The sequence below is a fragment of the Herpailurus yagouaroundi genome, unplaced genomic scaffold (genome assembly GCF_014898765.1).
Source record: "Herpailurus yagouaroundi ecotype Mexico unplaced genomic scaffold, PumYag 214, whole genome shotgun sequence".
Lineage (NCBI taxonomy): Eukaryota > Metazoa > Chordata > Mammalia > Carnivora > Felidae > Herpailurus > Herpailurus yagouaroundi.
Window position 1 is genome coordinate 9,404,697 of NW_024412445.1, and position 18,801 is coordinate 9,423,497.

General features: G+C 36.8%; 1 protein-coding gene across 1 annotated transcript in view; it reads left to right on the plus strand.

Moving 5' to 3' along the window:
- Nucleotides 1-18,801, plus strand: part of LANCL2 (LanC like glutathione S-transferase 2) — a 59,380-nt gene that overhangs the window by 8,814 nt on the left and 31,765 nt on the right. The window contains exon 2 of the mRNA XM_040455082.1: nucleotides 16,025-16,142. Coding sequence (XP_040311016.1) covers nucleotides 16,025-16,142 — 118 coding nt within the window. The remainder of the gene's footprint in view (nucleotides 1-16,024; nucleotides 16,143-18,801) is intronic.

Genomic DNA, 18,801 nt, shown 5'->3' on the forward strand with positions numbered 1-18,801 from the left:
TGAGTTTGATAAGTTCTTTATAGATTTTGGATACTGTCCTTTATCAGAATTGTCATTTGCAAATATCTTCTCCAATTCCATCAGTTGCCTTTTAGTTTTATTGATTGTTTCCTTTGCTGTGCAGAAGGTTTTTATCTTGATGAGGCCCCAATAGTTCATGTTTGCTTTGATTTCCCTTGCCTTTGGGGATGTGTCTAGTAAGAAGTTGCTCTGGCCAAAGTCAAAGAGGTTGCTGCCTGTGTTCTCCTCTAGGACTTTGATGGTTTCCTGTCTCACATTTAGGTCTTTCATCCATTTTGAATTTATTTTGGGGTATGGTGTAAGAAAGTGGTCCAGTTTCATTCTTCTGCATATTGCCGTCTAGTTTTCACAGCACCATTGTTGAAGTCTGCCTTTTTTCCATTGGATGCTCTTTCCTGCATCCAACTTGTTGAAGATTAGTTGGCCATACATTTGTGGGTCCATTCATCGAACTCTGTTGTGTTCCATTGATCTATGTGTCTGTTTTTGTGTCAGTTTCATATATCTTGATGATTACAGCTTTGAATTGATTACATACCTTGAAGTCTGGCATTGTGAAGCTTTGAGTTTTGGTTTTCTTTTTCAAAATTACTTTGTCAATTTGGGGTCTTTTCTGGTTCCATACAAATTTTAGGATTGTTTTTGTAGCACCGTGAAGGATGCTGGTGTTATTTTGATGGTGATTGCATTGAGTGTGTCGATTGCTTTGGGTAGTATAGACATTTTAACAATGTTTGTTCTTCTAAACCATGAGCATGGAATGTTTTTCCATTTCTTTGTGTCCTCTTCAGTTTGCTTCATAAGCTTTCTGTAGTTTTCAGTGTGTAGATCGTTTACCTCTTTGGTTGCTTTTATTCCTAGGTATCTTATGTTTTTGGTGCAATTGTGAATGGGATTGATTCCTTGATTACTCTTTCTGCTGCTTCATTATTGGTGTGTAGAAATGCAACCAAATTTTGTACGTTGATTTTATATCCTGCGACTTTGCTGAAGTCCTTGGTGGGGTCTTTGGGGTTTTCCATGTCGTCTGGGAATGGTGAAAGTTTGACTTTTCCTTGCTGATTTGTATGCCTTTTATTTCTTTTTTATTGTCTCATTGCTGAGGCTAGGATTTCCAGTAGTGTGTTGAATCACAGTGCTGAGAGTGGACATCTCTATTGTGTTCCTCACCTTAGGGGAAAGCTCTCACTTATTCCCCATTGAAGATGACATTAGCTGTGGGCCTTTCATATATGGCTTTTATGATGTTGAGGTACGTTACTTCTGTCCCTACTTTCTTGAGGGTTTTTATCAAGAAAGGATGCTGTATTTTGTCAAATGCTTTATCTGCATCTATTGAGAGGTTCATATGGTTCTTATCATTTCTTTTATTAAAGTGGTGTATCACCTTGATTGATTTGTGAATACTGAACCAGCCCTGCAGCCCAGGAATAAATCTCACTTGATTATGGTGAAGAATTCCTTTAAAGTACTGTTGAATTTTGTTTTCTAGTATCTTGTTGAGAATTTTTGCATCTAGGTTTATCATGGATATTGGCCTGTATTTCTCCATTTTAGTGGGGACTTTGTCTGGTTTTGGAATCAAGGTAATAATGCTGGCTTCGTAGAATGAGTTTAGAAGTTTTCCTTCCATTTCTATTCTTTGGGACAGTTTGAGAAGTATAGGCATTAACTCTTCTTTAAATGCCTGGTGGAATCCCCCCTGGGAAGCCATCTGGCCCAAGAGTCTTGTTTTTTGGGAGATTTTTGGTTATTGATTTAATTTCTATACTGGTTATGGGTCTGTTCAAATTTTGTTTTTCTTCCTGTTTGAGTTTTGGGAGTTAGGGAGTTTCTAGGAATTTGTCCATTTCTTCCAGATTTCCCAGTTTTTTGACATATACTTTTCATAGTATTCTCTAAGTGTTTGCATTTCTCTGGTATTAGTTGTGAGCTCTCTTCTTTCATTTGTAATTTTATCTATTTGGGTCCTTTCTCTCGCTCTCTTTTTTTTTTTTTTTTTTTTTTTTTATAAGTCTGGCTGGGGGTTTATAGATTTTTTTAATTCTTTCAAAGAACCAGGTCTAGATTCTATGGTCTGTTCTAGCATTTTGTTGTTGTTGTTTCTTTATCATTTAATTCTGTATTCTTTATTATTTCCCCACTTCTGCTGGCTTTAGTCTTTATTTGCTGCTCCTTTTCTAGATCCTTTAGCTTTAAGGTTAGGTTGCTTATTTGGGATGTATCTTGCTTCTTGAGATAGGCCCGAATTGCAATGTACTTTCCTCTTAGGACTGCCTTTGCTGCATCCCAAAGGTTTTGGACTGTCGTGTTTTCATTTCCTTTCCTTCATGTATTTTTTAATTTCTTCTTTAATTTCCTGCATAGCCCATTCATTCTTTAGTAGGTAGCGCTTTAACCTCCATGTATTTGAGGATTTCCAAAATTTTTCCTGTGGTTGACTTCAAGTTTCATAGCATTGTGGTCTGAAAATATGCATATTATGATCTGAATCTTTTTGTACTTGTTGATGGCTGATTTGTGACCCAGTATGTGATCAGTTGTGGAGAACGTTCCATGTGCACTCAAGATGATGTGTATTCTGCTTTAAGATGAAATGTTCTGAATATATCTGTTAAGTCCATCTGGTCTACTGTGTCATTTAAAGCCATTGTTTCCTTGTTGTTCTTCTGCTCAGATGACCTTTCCATCGCTATAAGTGGGGTATTGAAGTGTCCTACTATTATGGTATTGTTATCAATGAATTTCTTTATGTTTGGGATTAATTGATATATATATTTGGGTGCTTCCAAGTTGGGTCATAAATGCTTACAATTTTTAGTTCTTCCCTTTGAATAGACCCCTTAATTATGATATAATGCCCTTCTTCATCTCTTATTTCAGTGTTTGTTTTAAAATCTAGTTTGTCTGGGGGCGCCTGGGTGGCTCAGTAGCTTAAGCGTCCAACTTTGGCTCAGGTCATAATCTCATGGTTTGTGGGTTCAAGCCCCATGTTGGTCTCTGTGCTGACAGCTCAGAGCCTGCCTGTAGCCTGCTTTGGATTCTGTGTCTGCCTCTCTCTCTGCCCCTCACCCACTCACAGTCTGTCTCTCAGAAATGAATAAATGTTTAAAAAAATTAAAAATAAAATAAAATCTAGTTTGTCTGATATAAGTATTGCCACCCCAGCTTTCTTTTGGTTTCCATTAGCATGATAGATGGTCTTCATCCCTTCATTTTCCATCTGTAGGTATATTTTGGTCTAAAATGAGTCTCTTGTAGGCAATATATAGATGGATCTTTTTTTTTTTTTTTTTTTTTTTTATCCTTTCTGATACCCAATGTCTTTTGATTGGAGCATTTAGTCCATTTACCTTCAGAGTGATTATTGAAAGATAGAAGTTTAGTGCCATTGTATTTTGTTACCTGTAGAGTTGGTGTCTCTGGTGGTGCTGCTCTCTGGTCCTTTCTCGCTTTTGTTACTTCTGGTTTTGTTTTTTTGTTTTTGCTTTTGTTTTTTCCTCTACTTAAGAGTCCACTTAAAATTTCTTGCAGCGCTGGCTTAGTGGTCAGAAACTCTTTTAGTTTTTGTGTATGTGTGTGGGGGGAGGCGGGGGGAACTCTTTATGTCTCCTTCTGTTTTGAATGACAACATTGCTAGATATAGTATTCTTTGCTGCATATTTTTCCCATTCAGCACTTTGAATATATGTTGCCACTCTTTTCTGGCCTGCCAAGTTTCTGTGGACAGACCTGCTGGGAACCTGATTGTTTTCCCTTATGGGTTAACAATGGGTTCTTGCAATGGGGAACTTTTGGGTTCCCTTTGCTGCTTTCATGATTCTGTTTGCATTTTGTGAATTTAACTATGATATATCTTCGTTATGGCCAATTTTTGTATAATTTAATGGGAGTTCTCTGTGCTTCTGGGATTTTGATGTCTGTGTCTTTCCCCATTTTCAGCTATAATTTGCTCACATAAACATTCTTCCCTTTTTTCTCTTTCTTCATACTTTGGGGCTTTAATGATATGAATATTAATACATTTTAATAATTGCCGAGTTCCCTAAGTCTGTCTTCATGATTCCTGACCTTTGTTTCTCTCTTCTCTTCAGCTTCATTACTTTCCATCATTTTATCTTTTCTGTCGCTAATTTGCTCCTCTGCCTTGTGCATTCTTATTTTTATGGACTCCATTTGGGTTTACATCTCATTTATAGCATTGTTAATTCTGCCCTGACTAGATTTTAGTTCTTTTTTTATCTGTGCAGAAAGGGATTCCCTGGTGTCTTCTATGCTTTTTTTCATGCCCAGCTAGTATCCTTATGATTGTTGTTTTAAATTCTAGTTCAGATGTCTTATTTATGAAATCCCTCACCACCATTTCTTCCTGTTCTTTCTTTTGAGGCAAATTCCTCTGTCTTGTCATTTTAGAAGAAGAAAAAACAAGAATAATAGTATTAATAATAGAATGAAATAAAATGTTGAAAAAAATCATATAAAGGAAGCTAGATCCTAGGTGTGTTTTTGTCTGCTTGTTAATTAAGAGAAGCTTGATAGAAAATAGAAAAATTTAACAATTACAATATAAAAATAAAAAGCAATAAAATAATATAAAAACAAAATTAAGTAAAAAATCTTGCTCTTTCTGAATCCAAGAAACAAAAGAAAAACAACAAAAACAAAAACAGAGGCAACAACCACAAAAAAAAACGAACAAAGGAAAAGATCCAAATGAAGCTAGATCCAGTTTCTCCTAGAGCTGAAACTTTGCAGCAGTCTATTGGTAGACTAAGCACATGGAAGGGATTTGTGCTGATCTCTGGGAGAGGAGAGATTCTCTGGGAGAATCTGCTGCTCTGATTCTCAGACCAACTTGCCCTAGTGGAGGTGTGTTTTGAAGACACAGGGGGCAGGGCTTGGTGGAATGTTTCCATTCTCCACTTGATGGTTCTGTTTAGCTCCCTGGGGTTGATCAGTGTCAGTGGGCCTATGGTGAAAATGGTTTCAACCCACTGTGTAGTCTCCAGAGTGGGAAGTTCTTGCTGTCACAGGCACGTGACCAATTACTCCCCTGTGTCCCTTACTTCCATCAGCTCCCTGCCTCTCCTTCTCTGTGAGCTATCTGCCTACCATGTGGCGCCTCTCTCCAGAGTTTTATATCAGGCACAGCTGTGTTTCAAAACCCCACACTTCAGAGACCCCCCGAGGTAGTAATGCACACTGATCTTCTGGGGGGAGCATCTTGCCCTGGCCAGGGCCAGATTGTTCTCAAGAAAGGGTTGCGCCACCACGCAGTGGCAGCAGCTCAGAGTTTATGGGAAATCACAACACACGATTGGTGCCAGTGTTTGTTGCCTTCAGCTGGCATCTCTCTATTCCTATAGAGTTGAGTGTGGTGGCTTGATGGTGCCCACCAGGTCTTTTGCCCATGGAAAGGCTGGGTCACCTGTACCAACTGCACTCCGAATAGGTGAATCACTTCTTCCTGGCGACCCTGGGAATCCTTAGACCACGCTGTTCTCCCCAGGGGCTCTGCCCTCATTCCTCGATGGAGCACCACCAGGGGCTGACCTATGAAACTTCAGACTCTGCTCTCCGCTGTGTATAAAATGCTGGCAGGACTGAAACTCTCTCCTTTTTCCCCTATCCATAGTTTTGGGGAACAGTTTTCTTGTGCAGTCCCGTGTGTTTTCACTCTCTCTAGCTGCTTTCAGGGGGTGTGCTTTCTTGCACCAACCCAATGTGCTGCTCTCTCTCCCCCTCTGTCTTTCTCTTCTTTATGACAGCGGCTCCCTCCCTTCTGTGGCACCTTGGCTCTTCTGTCCCCCAGTTTACCTCTCCACATCATGTACCTGCCATGTGCTCTCCCTCAAATTATGCAGATTGGTCTGTTAATCCTCAGATTGAATTCCTAGGTGTTCAAAATGGTTTGATGTTGATCTAGCTGTGTTCAAGGGACCAGACAAACCCAGGGACCCTTACTACTCCATTTTAACTGCTCCCTCAAATGTTTTATAGGTATCTGACAGTTACAGAAAGAGACACAATGTTGGGTATTTTATCATATGTTTAGTTAACACATCAATTATGCTTTATACCATGATTCAAGAAAATCTGGGCCTTTATCTTCAGTAAGAGGTTTTTTTTTTTTAATGTTAATCCATTCTAATCACCTATAATATTTGTAAAATTTATATCTACTTTTTTTTCCCCCAAATGCAACACAGAACATAGCTTATGAACTTTCTGAACTGAACCCACAGGTTGTGTAAAATCTAGAGTAGAGACAGAGAGGTGCAGAATATGTGCATATGTTCATGTTTTAGGGAATGACATAATAGAACAGAAATTATTCCCCTTAATTCTTGTGAGGTAATGTAGAAAATATCATGCCTAGGGGCGCCTGGGTGGCGCAGTCGGTTAAGCGTCTGACTTCAGCCAGGTCACGATCTCGCGGTCCGTGAGTTCAAGCCCCGCGTCGGGCTCTGGGCTGATGGCTCAGAGCCTGGAGCCTGTTTCTGATTCTGTGTCTCCCTCTCTCTCTGCCCCTCCCCCATTCATGCTCTGTCTCTCTCTGTCCCAAAAAAATAATAAATAAATAAAAACGTTAAAAAAAAATTAAAAAAAAAAAAAAAAAAGAAGAAAATATCATGCCTAAAAAGGAGTTTAATTTCCTTAAACTTTTATCAAGCCTGTATCTGGGGTAATTTGCATGCTGAAATACCACACAGTGTCTTTATGTTTACCTGTCTTATTCTTTTCTTTCTCTGAATAGAGCTGTCTTATCCTAATTCCAAGATTTATTACCATGAAAAACATTGTGAAGAAGAAAAATAAATCTCATTATAACATGCATTGTACATGGGTGCAGTGACACCCGACAAGTTCTGTTATAGCCAGTGATTAATACCTCTTCCAATATAGTTTTGCTTTATAACATTTTGGAGCATCCTTGTTGGGGAACATTGCCTATTATGTAGGAAAAGAACATTTTCTTCTGATTGCAATGCAATTACTAAAAAGCAGTCTGTGATCAGAGGTAAAACCTCCAAAATTCTTTAATTACTCCTGCTTTTTCTATATTATGTGGCCGATATGTATTGTATTTATATGGTGTGTTTGAGGGAAGGCTGTTAAGTCTTTTGAAAATCTAATGGTAAACTGTAAATATAGAATCAAAGATTTCACAATAATTACACAGCATGGGGAAGCCCAGGAACTTTGAAATTAGACCGTAGAGTCAGAGCCCCAAGAGTCTTGCGACTTTGGGTAAGCCTCAGTTTTCTCACCTAAAAACAGAAAAGCATTTGGTGATGTGAAGAGTAATTGAAATATCATGTAAAGCACTTAGTGCCAGTCATGTTGTAAGTGCTCAGTAATTGTTAATTATCTTTATATAATACTGCTATTAACTGAGATGAGCCAGTTAAAAATTCTCCTGGTATGGTAATCTTTATCACATGCAAACAGAATTCTGGCATAATAAATTTTCTTCTTTGTTTATAAGAGTGTGGTTCTCATATAAACAAATTAGAAGTTTCTTTTATGAGGGAGAGAAAATAAAGAACTAGAAAAGCCACCTCAAAGCAGAGGCAGACAAATTTTTACAGTGAAATTTTGGCAAGTATTAGTAGGGATTAAATAATAATAAGTCTTAGAGCTACATTCCAGTGGCATTTATGAGGAATAAAGCATATACTTTGGGATAAGGTTATTATAGCAGAGCCAAGACTGTATATAAATATGGGTTCAGCCTGCATTCAGCTACAATAAACAGAAGTCTCAATTTTGGAAGTATCTTAATCAGCTTATTTTTCCCATATAGCAGGTCTGGAAGTACACAACTATTGGTGTTGACTTATTTCGACAAGATCAGGGCCTGGATTTATGAGATCATTTTGGTGTTTCTCTCATCTTCTTTGTGTTTAGTAGAAGATGGCTGCTACAGCTCCAGACTGCATGTCTAATTTTATAGCAGGGAAAAGGGAAAAAAAAGAAGGGAGTGCCAGCTGTATCCTTCTCTTTCATCAGGAAAGAGAAGAACCTTCTAAGAGGTCCTAGAAGACTTGTACTTATGCCTCATTGGTCAGAACTATGTCATATGTCTGCCCCTGGTCCTAAGGCAGCCTGGAAAAGCAAGTAGCTCTTCTGGGGCTGGATGCATTGCTGCCCTGAATATAATCAGAATTCTGATGGTAGGGAAGAAGAGTATGGGAAATAGACATGGACTGGGTACCATCTTATGGGTAGTGCCGTACCGGGTATCAAACAGGTGCTTCTCCAGTCTTTTTCTTGTCATGCAAATTATTCTGTATCCCTTTGATTCACAGTAAAAGCCAAAGCACAAGTCTCAGGAAGTTCAAGCTAATAACTTGTAGTCAAAAGGTCTTCAGACAGTTAGATGGAGAATCAGCCATTGTTGTTGGCATATTCATTAACAGCAGTAACATATTAATTCTTCTGGTTCATGAACACAGGATTTCTTTGCATTTGTTTGTCTTCGGTTTCTTTCATTTCAGAGTTATATAGTCTCATAGTCTTACAGTCCACCTCCTTGGCAAAATTTATTCCTAAGTATTTTATTGTGTTTGGTGCTATTGTGATAGAATTGTTTTCTTTGCTTCTTTTTAAGCTGTTTTGTTAGTATATATAAGCACGGTTGATTTCTGTATGTTGGTTTTATATCCTGCAACTTTACCGAATTTGTTGATTACTTCCCTCAATTTTTTGGCTGTGTTTTTAGGATTTTCTGTATATAAGATGATGTCATCTGGAAATGTAGACAGTTTTACTTTCTCCTTTCTTATTTGGATGCCTTTTAATTCTTTATCTTGCCCTAACTGCCCTAGCTAGGACTTCCAGTACTATCTTGATTAAAAGTGGTTAGAGTGTGCACCTTTGTCTTGGTCCTGATCTTAGAGGAAAAGCTTTCAACCTTTCATCTTTAAGTGTGATGTTAGCTATAGCCTTGTTGTATACACCTTTATTATGTTAAGGTGTGTTCCTTCTATTTCCAATTTGTTCAGAGTTTAATCATGAAATCAAGGAAGGGTCAATTGTATTTTTTTAAATCTGTTGAGGGGATCATATGATTTTTTATCTTTTGTTCTGTTAATGTGGTGTATCGCATTTATTGATGAATCATCCTTGCATCCCAGGAATAAAGTTCACCTGATCCTGGTATAGTGTCCTTTTAATGTGTTTTTGAATTCAGTTTGCTAATATTTTACTGAAAATTTTGCATCCATGTTCATCAGGGATATTGATGTGTAGTTTTCTTACAGTGTTCCTTATCTGGCTTTGGCAGTGTTGGTCTTGTACAGTGCATTTGGAGTATTCCCTCCTCTTTAATTTTAGAAGATTTTGAAAAAAAAAAAAAAAAGAATGGCTAATTTTGCTGGAAGTGTTTGGTAGAATTCATCATCTCATTTGAGGAATTCTTTTTGGGAAGGCGTTTGATTTCACATCGAATCTCCTTGCCCTTGTATTGCTCTGTTCATATTTTCCATTTCTTTCTGATTTGGCCTTACCTGTATGTTTCTAGGAATTTACCCATTGCTTCTAGGTTATCCATTCTGTTGGCATATAACTGTTCATAGAAGTCTCCCATGATTCTTTACATTCTTTGGTATCACTTGTAATGTCTCATCTTTCATTCCTGTTTTTATTTTATTTTTTTTTAAGTTTACTTATTTTGAGAGAGAGAGAGAGAGGGAGCACACACGTGTGTGAGAGAGGGGCAGAGAGAGAGAGAGAATCCCAAGCAGGCTCTGCACTCTCGGCACAGATGCCAATGCATGGCTTGAACCCAGGAACTGTGAGATCATGACCTGAGACAAAATCAAGAGTTGGATGCTTAACCGACTGAACCACCCAGGTGCCCCTCATTTTGTTTTTATTTATTTGAGTCTTCCTTTTTTTTCAGACTGGCTAAAGGTTTGTCGATTTTTTTCTTCTTTCTGCAATACCAAGTCTTAGTTTTGTTAATTTTTTTCTACTTTTCCTCTGGTCTCCATTTCGTGTACTTTTGCTTTGATATTTATTATTTTTCTCCTGCTAATGTTGGGCTTGGTTTATTCTTTTTCTGATTCTTGAGATGTAGAGTTAGGTTATTTATTTAAGATCTTAATTTTTCTTGGGATGCCTGGGTGGCTCAGTCGGTAAAGTACTTGACTCTTGATTTAGGCTCAGGTCATGGCTCTGACAGTTGGTGAGTTCAAACACCCCACTGGGCTCCACACTGACATCGCGGAGTCTGCTTGGATCCTCTCTCTCTCTTCCCCTACCCTGCTCATGCTCTTTCTCAAAATAAATAAACTTTCTAAAAAATCATTTTTTTCTTAATATAGAAATTATCTATGTAAATATTATCCATATAAACCTCCCTTTTAGAATTGCTTTTGCAGCATCCCATAATTTAAGTATGTGTGTTTCCATTTTCATTTGTTTCAGGATACTTTTTTAATGTCCTTTCGATTTCTTCTTCGACCTTTTGATTATTGAGGGGTGTGTTGTTTAATTTTCACATATATGTAGATTTTCCAGTTTCTTCTTATTGATTTCCACTTTTATAACTTTGCCAGTAAAGATAATTGGTATGATTTCAGTCATCTAGATTTGGTAACACTTGTTTGTGATTGTATGAAGATATGATCTATCCTTGAAGAATGATATGTGTGCACTTGAGAAGAATGTGTATTTGGTTATTGTCTAATGGAATGTCTTCTATATGTCTGTTAGGTCCATTTGGTTTAACATATTGTTTAAATCCAATGTTTACTTGTTGATTTTCTGTTGGGATGATCTATTCATTCTTAAAAAGTGTATATTAAAGTCCAGTTTTATTCTTGTATTGTTTACTTCTCCCTGCGGATCTGATTATATTTGCTTAACGTATTAGGTGCTCTCATGTTGAGTGTGTATATATTTTCAATTATTATGTCTCCTTGAAGAATTGGTCCCTTTATCTTTATACAATGACCTTTGTTTTATGTTACTGTTTTTTACTTAGTCTGTTCTTTCTTATTTTTTTCTGATATAGCCACCCTTGTCCTTTGGTTTTCACTTGCATGGAATATCTTTTTCCATCCCTTCACTTTGAGCCTATGTGTGTCCTTAATGCTGAAGTGAGTCTCTTTCAGGTTTGGTCTTCTTGTTTGGGTTTTGTTTTTTTTTTTTTACCCATCAAGATACTCTTTGCCTTTTGGTTTAAAAAGTTCAGTCCACTTACATGTACAGTAATTATTGACACATAAGGACTTACCGGCACCATCTTTTTAATAGCTTTCTGCCTGTTTTGTAGTTGCCTTTTTCCTTTTTGCCTCTCTTGCTGCATTCCTTTGTCGGTTTGTGATTTGTCACTGTTGTATGCTCTGATTCCTACGTCTTTAACTTTTGCGAATCCACTATAATTTTTTGTTTTGTGGTTACTATGAGACTTACCTAAAACATCTTATAGATCTAAGTCTCTTTTACACTAATAACAGCTTAACCTCAATCTCACATGAAATCACCACCCTTTTACTCTCCTCCGTTTATGCTTTTTAGTGATGATTTGTCTCTTTTTATATTGTATATTCATTAGCAAATTATAATAGTAATACTTACTTTTGCTACTCTTGTTCTGACCTTTATAGTAAAATGGGTAACACACTATCATATTATAGTATTAGAGTTTTCTGAATTTGACTGCATGTCTGCCTTTATCAGTGTGTTTTATATTTTCGTATTTTTTTTTATTTTTCGTTTTTAAATATTTAATTCTGAGAGAGAGCAAGTGGGGGAGGAGCAGAGAGAGAGGGAGACAGAGAATCCAAAGCAGGCTCCGTGAGGTCAGTGCAGAGTCTAACGTGGTGCCCGAATCACAAACTGTGAGATCATGACCTGAGCCAAAATCAAGAATTGGACACTTAACCGACTGAGCCACCCAGGCAGCCCTACATTTTCATGTTACTAGTTAGCTTCCCTTCATTCCAGCTGGAAGAACTCCTTTCAGCCCTTCTCATTAGGCAGGTCTAGTGGTGATGAATTCCCTCAGCTTTTGTTTGTTTGGGAAAGTCTTTATTTTCCTTCATTCTTGAAGGATAATTTTGCCAGAAAGGTTTTTTTGTTGTTTTTGGGTTTTGTTTGTTTGTTTGTTTGTTTGGTTTTGGTTTGCAGTTATTTTTTCTTTTGGCACTTTGAATATATCATCCTAGTCTTAGTCTGTACGATTTCTGCTGAGAAATTCACTGATACCCCCATTGAAGTTCCTTTGTAGGTTATGTATAATCTCTACTCTTGCTACCTTTAGGTTTCTCTCTTTTGTTGTTGTGTTAGAAGGTGGGAGAGGGACAATAAAGTATCCTCCAAATGGAGAAGGCACTTTGAGACTGAGAAACAAAGAAGGCAACTTGTTTTGGTTTACACAGTGTTTTATTCAGGGGAACTTACTGATGGGGGGATCAGGCAGTAGATGATCCAGTTGCTTTGTAGTTATTCTGTGCAAAGTCAAGACATTAATCCACAGATTTTATAGAATGAGAGGACACACAGGAGGGCATTGTAGTGAGATCGAGGGGTTTACATGCATCTCAAAGGGGTTTGCATGTATCTAATTTGCAGATCATCTTTAATTAGATACTATGGCACCCCCTGTGCCACCAGGAAGGGGCAAGACTATGTTCTCTAACAGATACATGGGAGACCAAAGCAAGCCTCTTCTCATCCTGGCCTTGGTGGTCTTTTCTAAGACCATATTAATCTCCAAGGGGTCTAGATATGTAGCCCCCAAGAGAGGTCATCAAGTGAACATGAACAAGATGGAGGGCCAAAGATGGAGTCAGTGTTGTCAGCACTCTACAGTTTGATTTTTGATGTTTCTATCATGATGTGTCTTAGACAAGGACATTTTGAATGAAAATAATGGGGTGATCTATTTATTATGTCTAAATCTTTTCCCAGAATCTGGAAGTTATCTGCATTATTTCTTGAAGCTTTCTGTTCCCTCATCTCTTCTCTTTGTGGAACTGATTCAGAAATTTGTTTTTGTTTTGTTTTGTTTTATAAGTGTCCTATAGATCACATAGGCTTTCTTCACTCTCTAATTTGTTTTTCTTTTTTGTCTTCAGACTGGGTGTTTCAAAGTGCCTGTCCTCTAACTCATTCTATCTTTTGTTTGGTCTACTCTGCTTTTGATTCTCTCTGTTGTGATTCTATTCCATTAAATTCTTCAACTCCAGAGTTTATCATTGATTCTTTTCTATGATTTCTATCTCTTTGTTAAATTTCTCATTTTGGTCATGTGTTCTTTTCCTGATTTCCTTAAATTTTCTTTCTGTATTTTCTTGTACTCATTGAGTTTCCTTAAAACAGCTTTTTTGAATTCTTTATTGGGTAAATCATACATTTTCATGTCTTTGTTTCGGTTTGGTTTTTGGAAGATGATTGTGATCTTTTGGGTATGTCCTCTTTCCTTGATTTTTCATGAACCTGATGGAGTCTGGAACACATACATCAGCAGGAACTATATCCCTTTTATGCCCTCTGAGAATCTTATATACTACAGCCCTGATTTGCCTCTTCTCCCCATTCATGGAGCTCTCCATGATGCTCTGGATGCCGTGAGCTCATGGAGCTCATCCAGTGATGCTCTGGATGCCGTGAGAGAAAAATGAGTCTCTTCAGCAAAGTCCTGCACAAATTTGAAAACTGGGCATTCATTCATGCCCAGGCTCTCCCTTTTCCCTGTGGGAGAAAATACAGGCCATCTATTTAGCCCTGTGCTATACCACCTTTGGGAAGCGGTGATGTTGATAAAGACAAGGTCTTACCCAATCTAGTACCTACAAACTCGTTTTTTTTTTTCCTCTAGTGGATGTTGGAACTTTTCCTCTGGAAATCAGAACTTCCCCCAAAGGCCTTATGATCTGAAAGTGATTGCTTAACTCACTGTTCTGCATGCACTCCCAGATCACATCTGAGAGGGGCGGGAACCAATTCACAGTCTCTTGTAGGTTCTACAGCAAGTACTGATATCTGGTAGACCGGTGAGCTAAACCCACCATGGGTCCCGTGGTGCAAGGCGCTGGGTTCCACAACTCACACAGAAGCGCTTATGTTTGTGGATTTATTTTTATTATTGCAGGACAAAAATAAGGTGTGCCCAATGCTGCAGTGATGCCGATCTCACCCTCATTTAGATTTTTACTATCTATCAATTAATTTTTTCCTCAATGTACATAAGAGGTTTCTGGATTAGAGATTTATTATTTTTCAGACAGACTATAGCCAGTGAGTGGTTCCACGTGTCTCAGGTCTTGCCTATGGAACAACACAGTGAAGCCAGGTCAGATATCTTCCACACACAGAGTCTATGTATTGTAGGCAAATATTAAAAAAAGAAATAATTTTTCTCTGCTTTTTACAAATGGAATAGAGGAAACTTCTTCCCTTCTTCTGAGAGAGTTTCATTGCAAATATATAAGTCTTTGGGGGGGGGTGTGTGTAAATAAATCTCTCAATGAAAAGCCCATTGGTCTTCAGTTTTACTACTCAGAAATACATACAGCCCCCGGAAATGTAAACACATACCTCCGGGATTAAGTAAACCTCTCTGGAGTCCTCACAATGTATTCAATTGTAACTTAATTCCTAAAGTTTACTTTTAGTTCAGAACCCCAAATTTCAGTAAAATTTGCCCTGAAAGCCCTAACTGTGCAATAACACAAAAACATTTTCTCTATAGTCCCAGAGAGGGACATTTCACTAGGATAACAAGTCACTCTGTCAGGAGGACATGCAGTCATAAATTTGTCTATGTCTAACAACAGAACTACAAAAATACATGAAAGCAATAAATAATTAAAGGAATAAATAGAAAACCCCATGACCATAATCATGTATCTTAATACCTCAGCAATTTATGTAGCAGTAGATTTTTCAAAAATCATCAGAGACATAAAAATCTGAACACTATCAGCTACCTATTTAAGAATATTGCTGGGGCTCCTGGGTGGCTTAGCCCATTGGGCATCAGACTTCAGCTCCAGTCATGATCTCTCAGTCATGATCTCTCAGTCCGTGGGTTCAGGCCCCATGTTGGGCTCTGTGTGAACAGCTCGGAGCCTGCAGCCTGCTTCAGATTCTGTGTCTCCCTCTCTCTCTCTCTCTCCTCCCCAACTCGTGCTCACTCTCTCAAAAATAAATGTTAAAAAAAATTGAAAAAAAGAAGAATATTGCTGTTTCTCTTGAGAAAGACTACCAGCAGTGAAAAAGGATACTTGTTTCTGTAGCTCCTAGCAGCATGGGGACTTCATATTTTTCAATGTTATTATTTGTTAATCTGATAAGGCAAACCATGGTACTTGTATTTATTTTCTTTTCGATAATTTCTAAGTGATTGAATATTTTTTATTTTTCCTTTTTAAAAATACATCAATAATTTTATATCTATTTCTGTATTATTGTAGTCTTTTTTTATTATATTGTTTTCTATTACAGTTATTTCCCCCTGGTCATTAATTTTTGAATCATCTTTTTCTTATATTCTTTAACTTGTAGAAGTTAACATTTAGTTGAATCCATCTTTTTTTGTTTAGTCTAATCCATCTTTTTAAAAATTTTTATTTTAGAGAGACAGCGCAAGCAGGGGAGACGGGGGGAGAGAGAGAGAGAAAGAATCTTAAATAGGCTCCATGTTCAGTATGGACTGGATGCGGGACTTAATCCCACAACTCCGGGATCATGACCTGAGCCAAAATCAAGAGTTGGATGCTCAACCGACTGAGTCCCCCAGGTGCCCCAAATCCGTCTTTTTTTAAGAAATAGTTTTTCCTTTGGTTTCTACAACTTATTTTTTATAATTTTACCGATGACTTATAGTCCATATAGGGCATTATCTCTATAACCAATGAAGCATTGAAATGGGCCAAGTAATATGATTACTGTCTCATGTTCTGACAAGTTAGACTACTAAAGTATTTATTACAATATTACCCTACTCTTATGCAATTTAAATTTATGTCTTCTTTTTGGTTCTCAGATCATTCATAATTTCACAAGGCGAATCCAGACCAAAATCAAAGATCTTCTACAGCAAATGGAAGAGGGGCTCAAGACAGCTGATCCACATGATTGCTCTGCTTATACTGGTTGGACAGGTGAGAATATAGGGTATAGTTAATTGATGTTCTGTTTGGGGATTACAATTGTAACATTTGAATTTAAAATTTGCTTCTTTTAAAGTGGTAAAGTTTTATACCCTTTAAACAAAATCTTGAACTTCTTCAGTGATGAGATACTTTGGAATTTTATTTCTAAAGAAATCTTTTCTGCCTGAAATTTGAACTTTGGTATGTAGTATGTCATATTTTTATAGCATTATTTATTTGACCTAATATATGGGTATCTATGAAAATGTATAATAAGAGATAACTTGCTGTAGGTTCAGTTTTTTATTTGCCTTTACACTTTGATCTTTGTGACAAGTTGTGGTATATGATTTCTCCATTGTACCTAAACTATTTAACCTATTGCTTGTACCCATTTGACTCATTTAGACACATAAAGATTCTGCTTTTGAATTTAGTGATAATAATTGAATAAGCAACCAGTAATACACTTTACATCCAAAAACTTAATTTCAAAATTAGCTTGCCTTAACTAATCTTTATATTCTTATTATTTTACCATGTAGCCAGAACATTATGATAACTATTTAGGGAGTATAAGGAAATAAAGACCTTCTTCTGAGGGATTAGACTACAGTATGATTAGTGCCAATAATAATTTTCATATTGATTTATAGCCTTTGCTAAACTTTTATAGTTTAGTCAATGAACAGCATAGACATAAGTATACATGTTAGAATACTGAGAACCGATACGATACCTGCTTTTACAATACACAATCGAAAAGGCCCTAATTTTTTTTATTTGTGTTTATTTTTATATTTATTTCTGTGGTGCTTTATTTATATTTGCCTATTATGAATACAACATTTACATAAATGACATTACAATTAAATTTTTCAAACTTTTAAACCCAGGAAGACATGGAGTTAGTTCAACTTATACAGCCAAAGAAATTTATCTTAATATAAATTTAGATAATTTTGGCTAACTTGAAGTAAATTCAAAGAAGGATATTTTGAAAGGAAAAACAACATAGTTACTCTTAGCACAGATTTCCCCTAAAACACCTTTTTCTTTTTTGTTTTATTTCAAAGTTTTATTTAAATTTTACTTAGTTAACATATAGTGTAATAATGGTTTCAGAAGTATAATTTAGTGATTCATCACTTACATATAACACCCAGTGCTTATCACAAATGCTCTCCTTAATGCCCATCACCCATTTACCCTACCTACCCCCCCCATCCCCGCCGGGCCGCCCCGCCCATCAACCCTCAGTTTATTCTCTATAGTTAAGAGTCTCTTACGGTTTCCTTTACTCTCTCTTTTTTTTCCCCTTTCCCTTATGTTCATCTGTATTATTTCTTAAATCCCACATATGAGGGAAATCATACAGTATTTAATCTTTCTCTGACTGACTTATTTTGCTTAGCATAATACATGCTAGCTCCATCCATCTCATTGCAAATGGCAAGATTTCATTCTTTTTAGGCTAATGTCCCATTGTGTGTGTATATATATGTGTGTGTGTGTGTGTGTGTGTGTGTATCACATCTTTTTTGTTTTAAACATATGTTTTGAAGTAGTTTTTGTTGTTTAGTTCAAAATTTTAGTTAAATTCTAGTTAGTTAACATATAGTATAATATTGGTTTTAAGAGTAGAATTTAGTGGTTCATCACTTACATATAACACCCAGTGCTCATCCCAACATGAGATGCCTTCCTTAATACCCATCACCCATTTAACCCATTTCCCCACCCACCTTCCCTCCAGCAAACCCTCAGTTTGTTCTTTATAGTTAAGAGTCCCTTATGGTTTGTTTCCCTCTCCCTTTTTATTTTCTCTTTTCCCTATGTTCATCTGTTTTGTTTCTTAAATTCCACATATAAGTAATAAGTCTTTTACTTAAAATATTTCCTCTTGTTGAAATAGGAGTTTTAATTTTATTAGGTCCTAAATGCTAATTTTAACATCCAATTTTAGGTCCTAATTTTATTAGGTCCTAAATGCTATGCATCAGAAACACTCAGAGGGCTTTATAATAAACAAAATATTATGAGCCTTCATCCCAAAATGACAAAATGAGGATCTTAGGTGGAGGAGTCCAAAAATCAATATTTCTTAAAAATCCTCATTTATTGTCATCTTTTAGAATCACTGATAGAGCTATGATAGAGGTATTTGGTGTGAATGATTAAAAGTAATATTTAGGACTCTGGGATTCAGGTAGCACTATGGAATGTATTTACACCCATGCTTCTCCTATCTTGTCTCCTAAAACTGTATAATCAAGAAGAATGAATGAAGTACCCACAATTTAATTTTTAGGCAAAATTGTGAGATAGAGAATACACCAAATAATAATGGATGAAAAATAAATCGAACCCAAAATGACTGTGGAAAACCACAATGGTGTCCAGGTGAAGAAAGCCAAAGGACCCATGGGTGGCAAGTTGTATTCTGCAATTCCCCGTCTCCCAAATCAAGAAATAATTATTCTCAGAAGGATGAGACACCCAGAGAGGGAGGTTTTGCAGGCATATCTGAGTATGAAGTGGGCAAGGAAGAGAGGCAAAAAAAAAAAAAAAAGGTATGGAGAGTATATAGGGAACAGAGGTTATAGAATTTAAAATAATTTTTAATGTTTATTTGTAAGAGAGAGACAGATTGGGGGGGGGGGGGGGC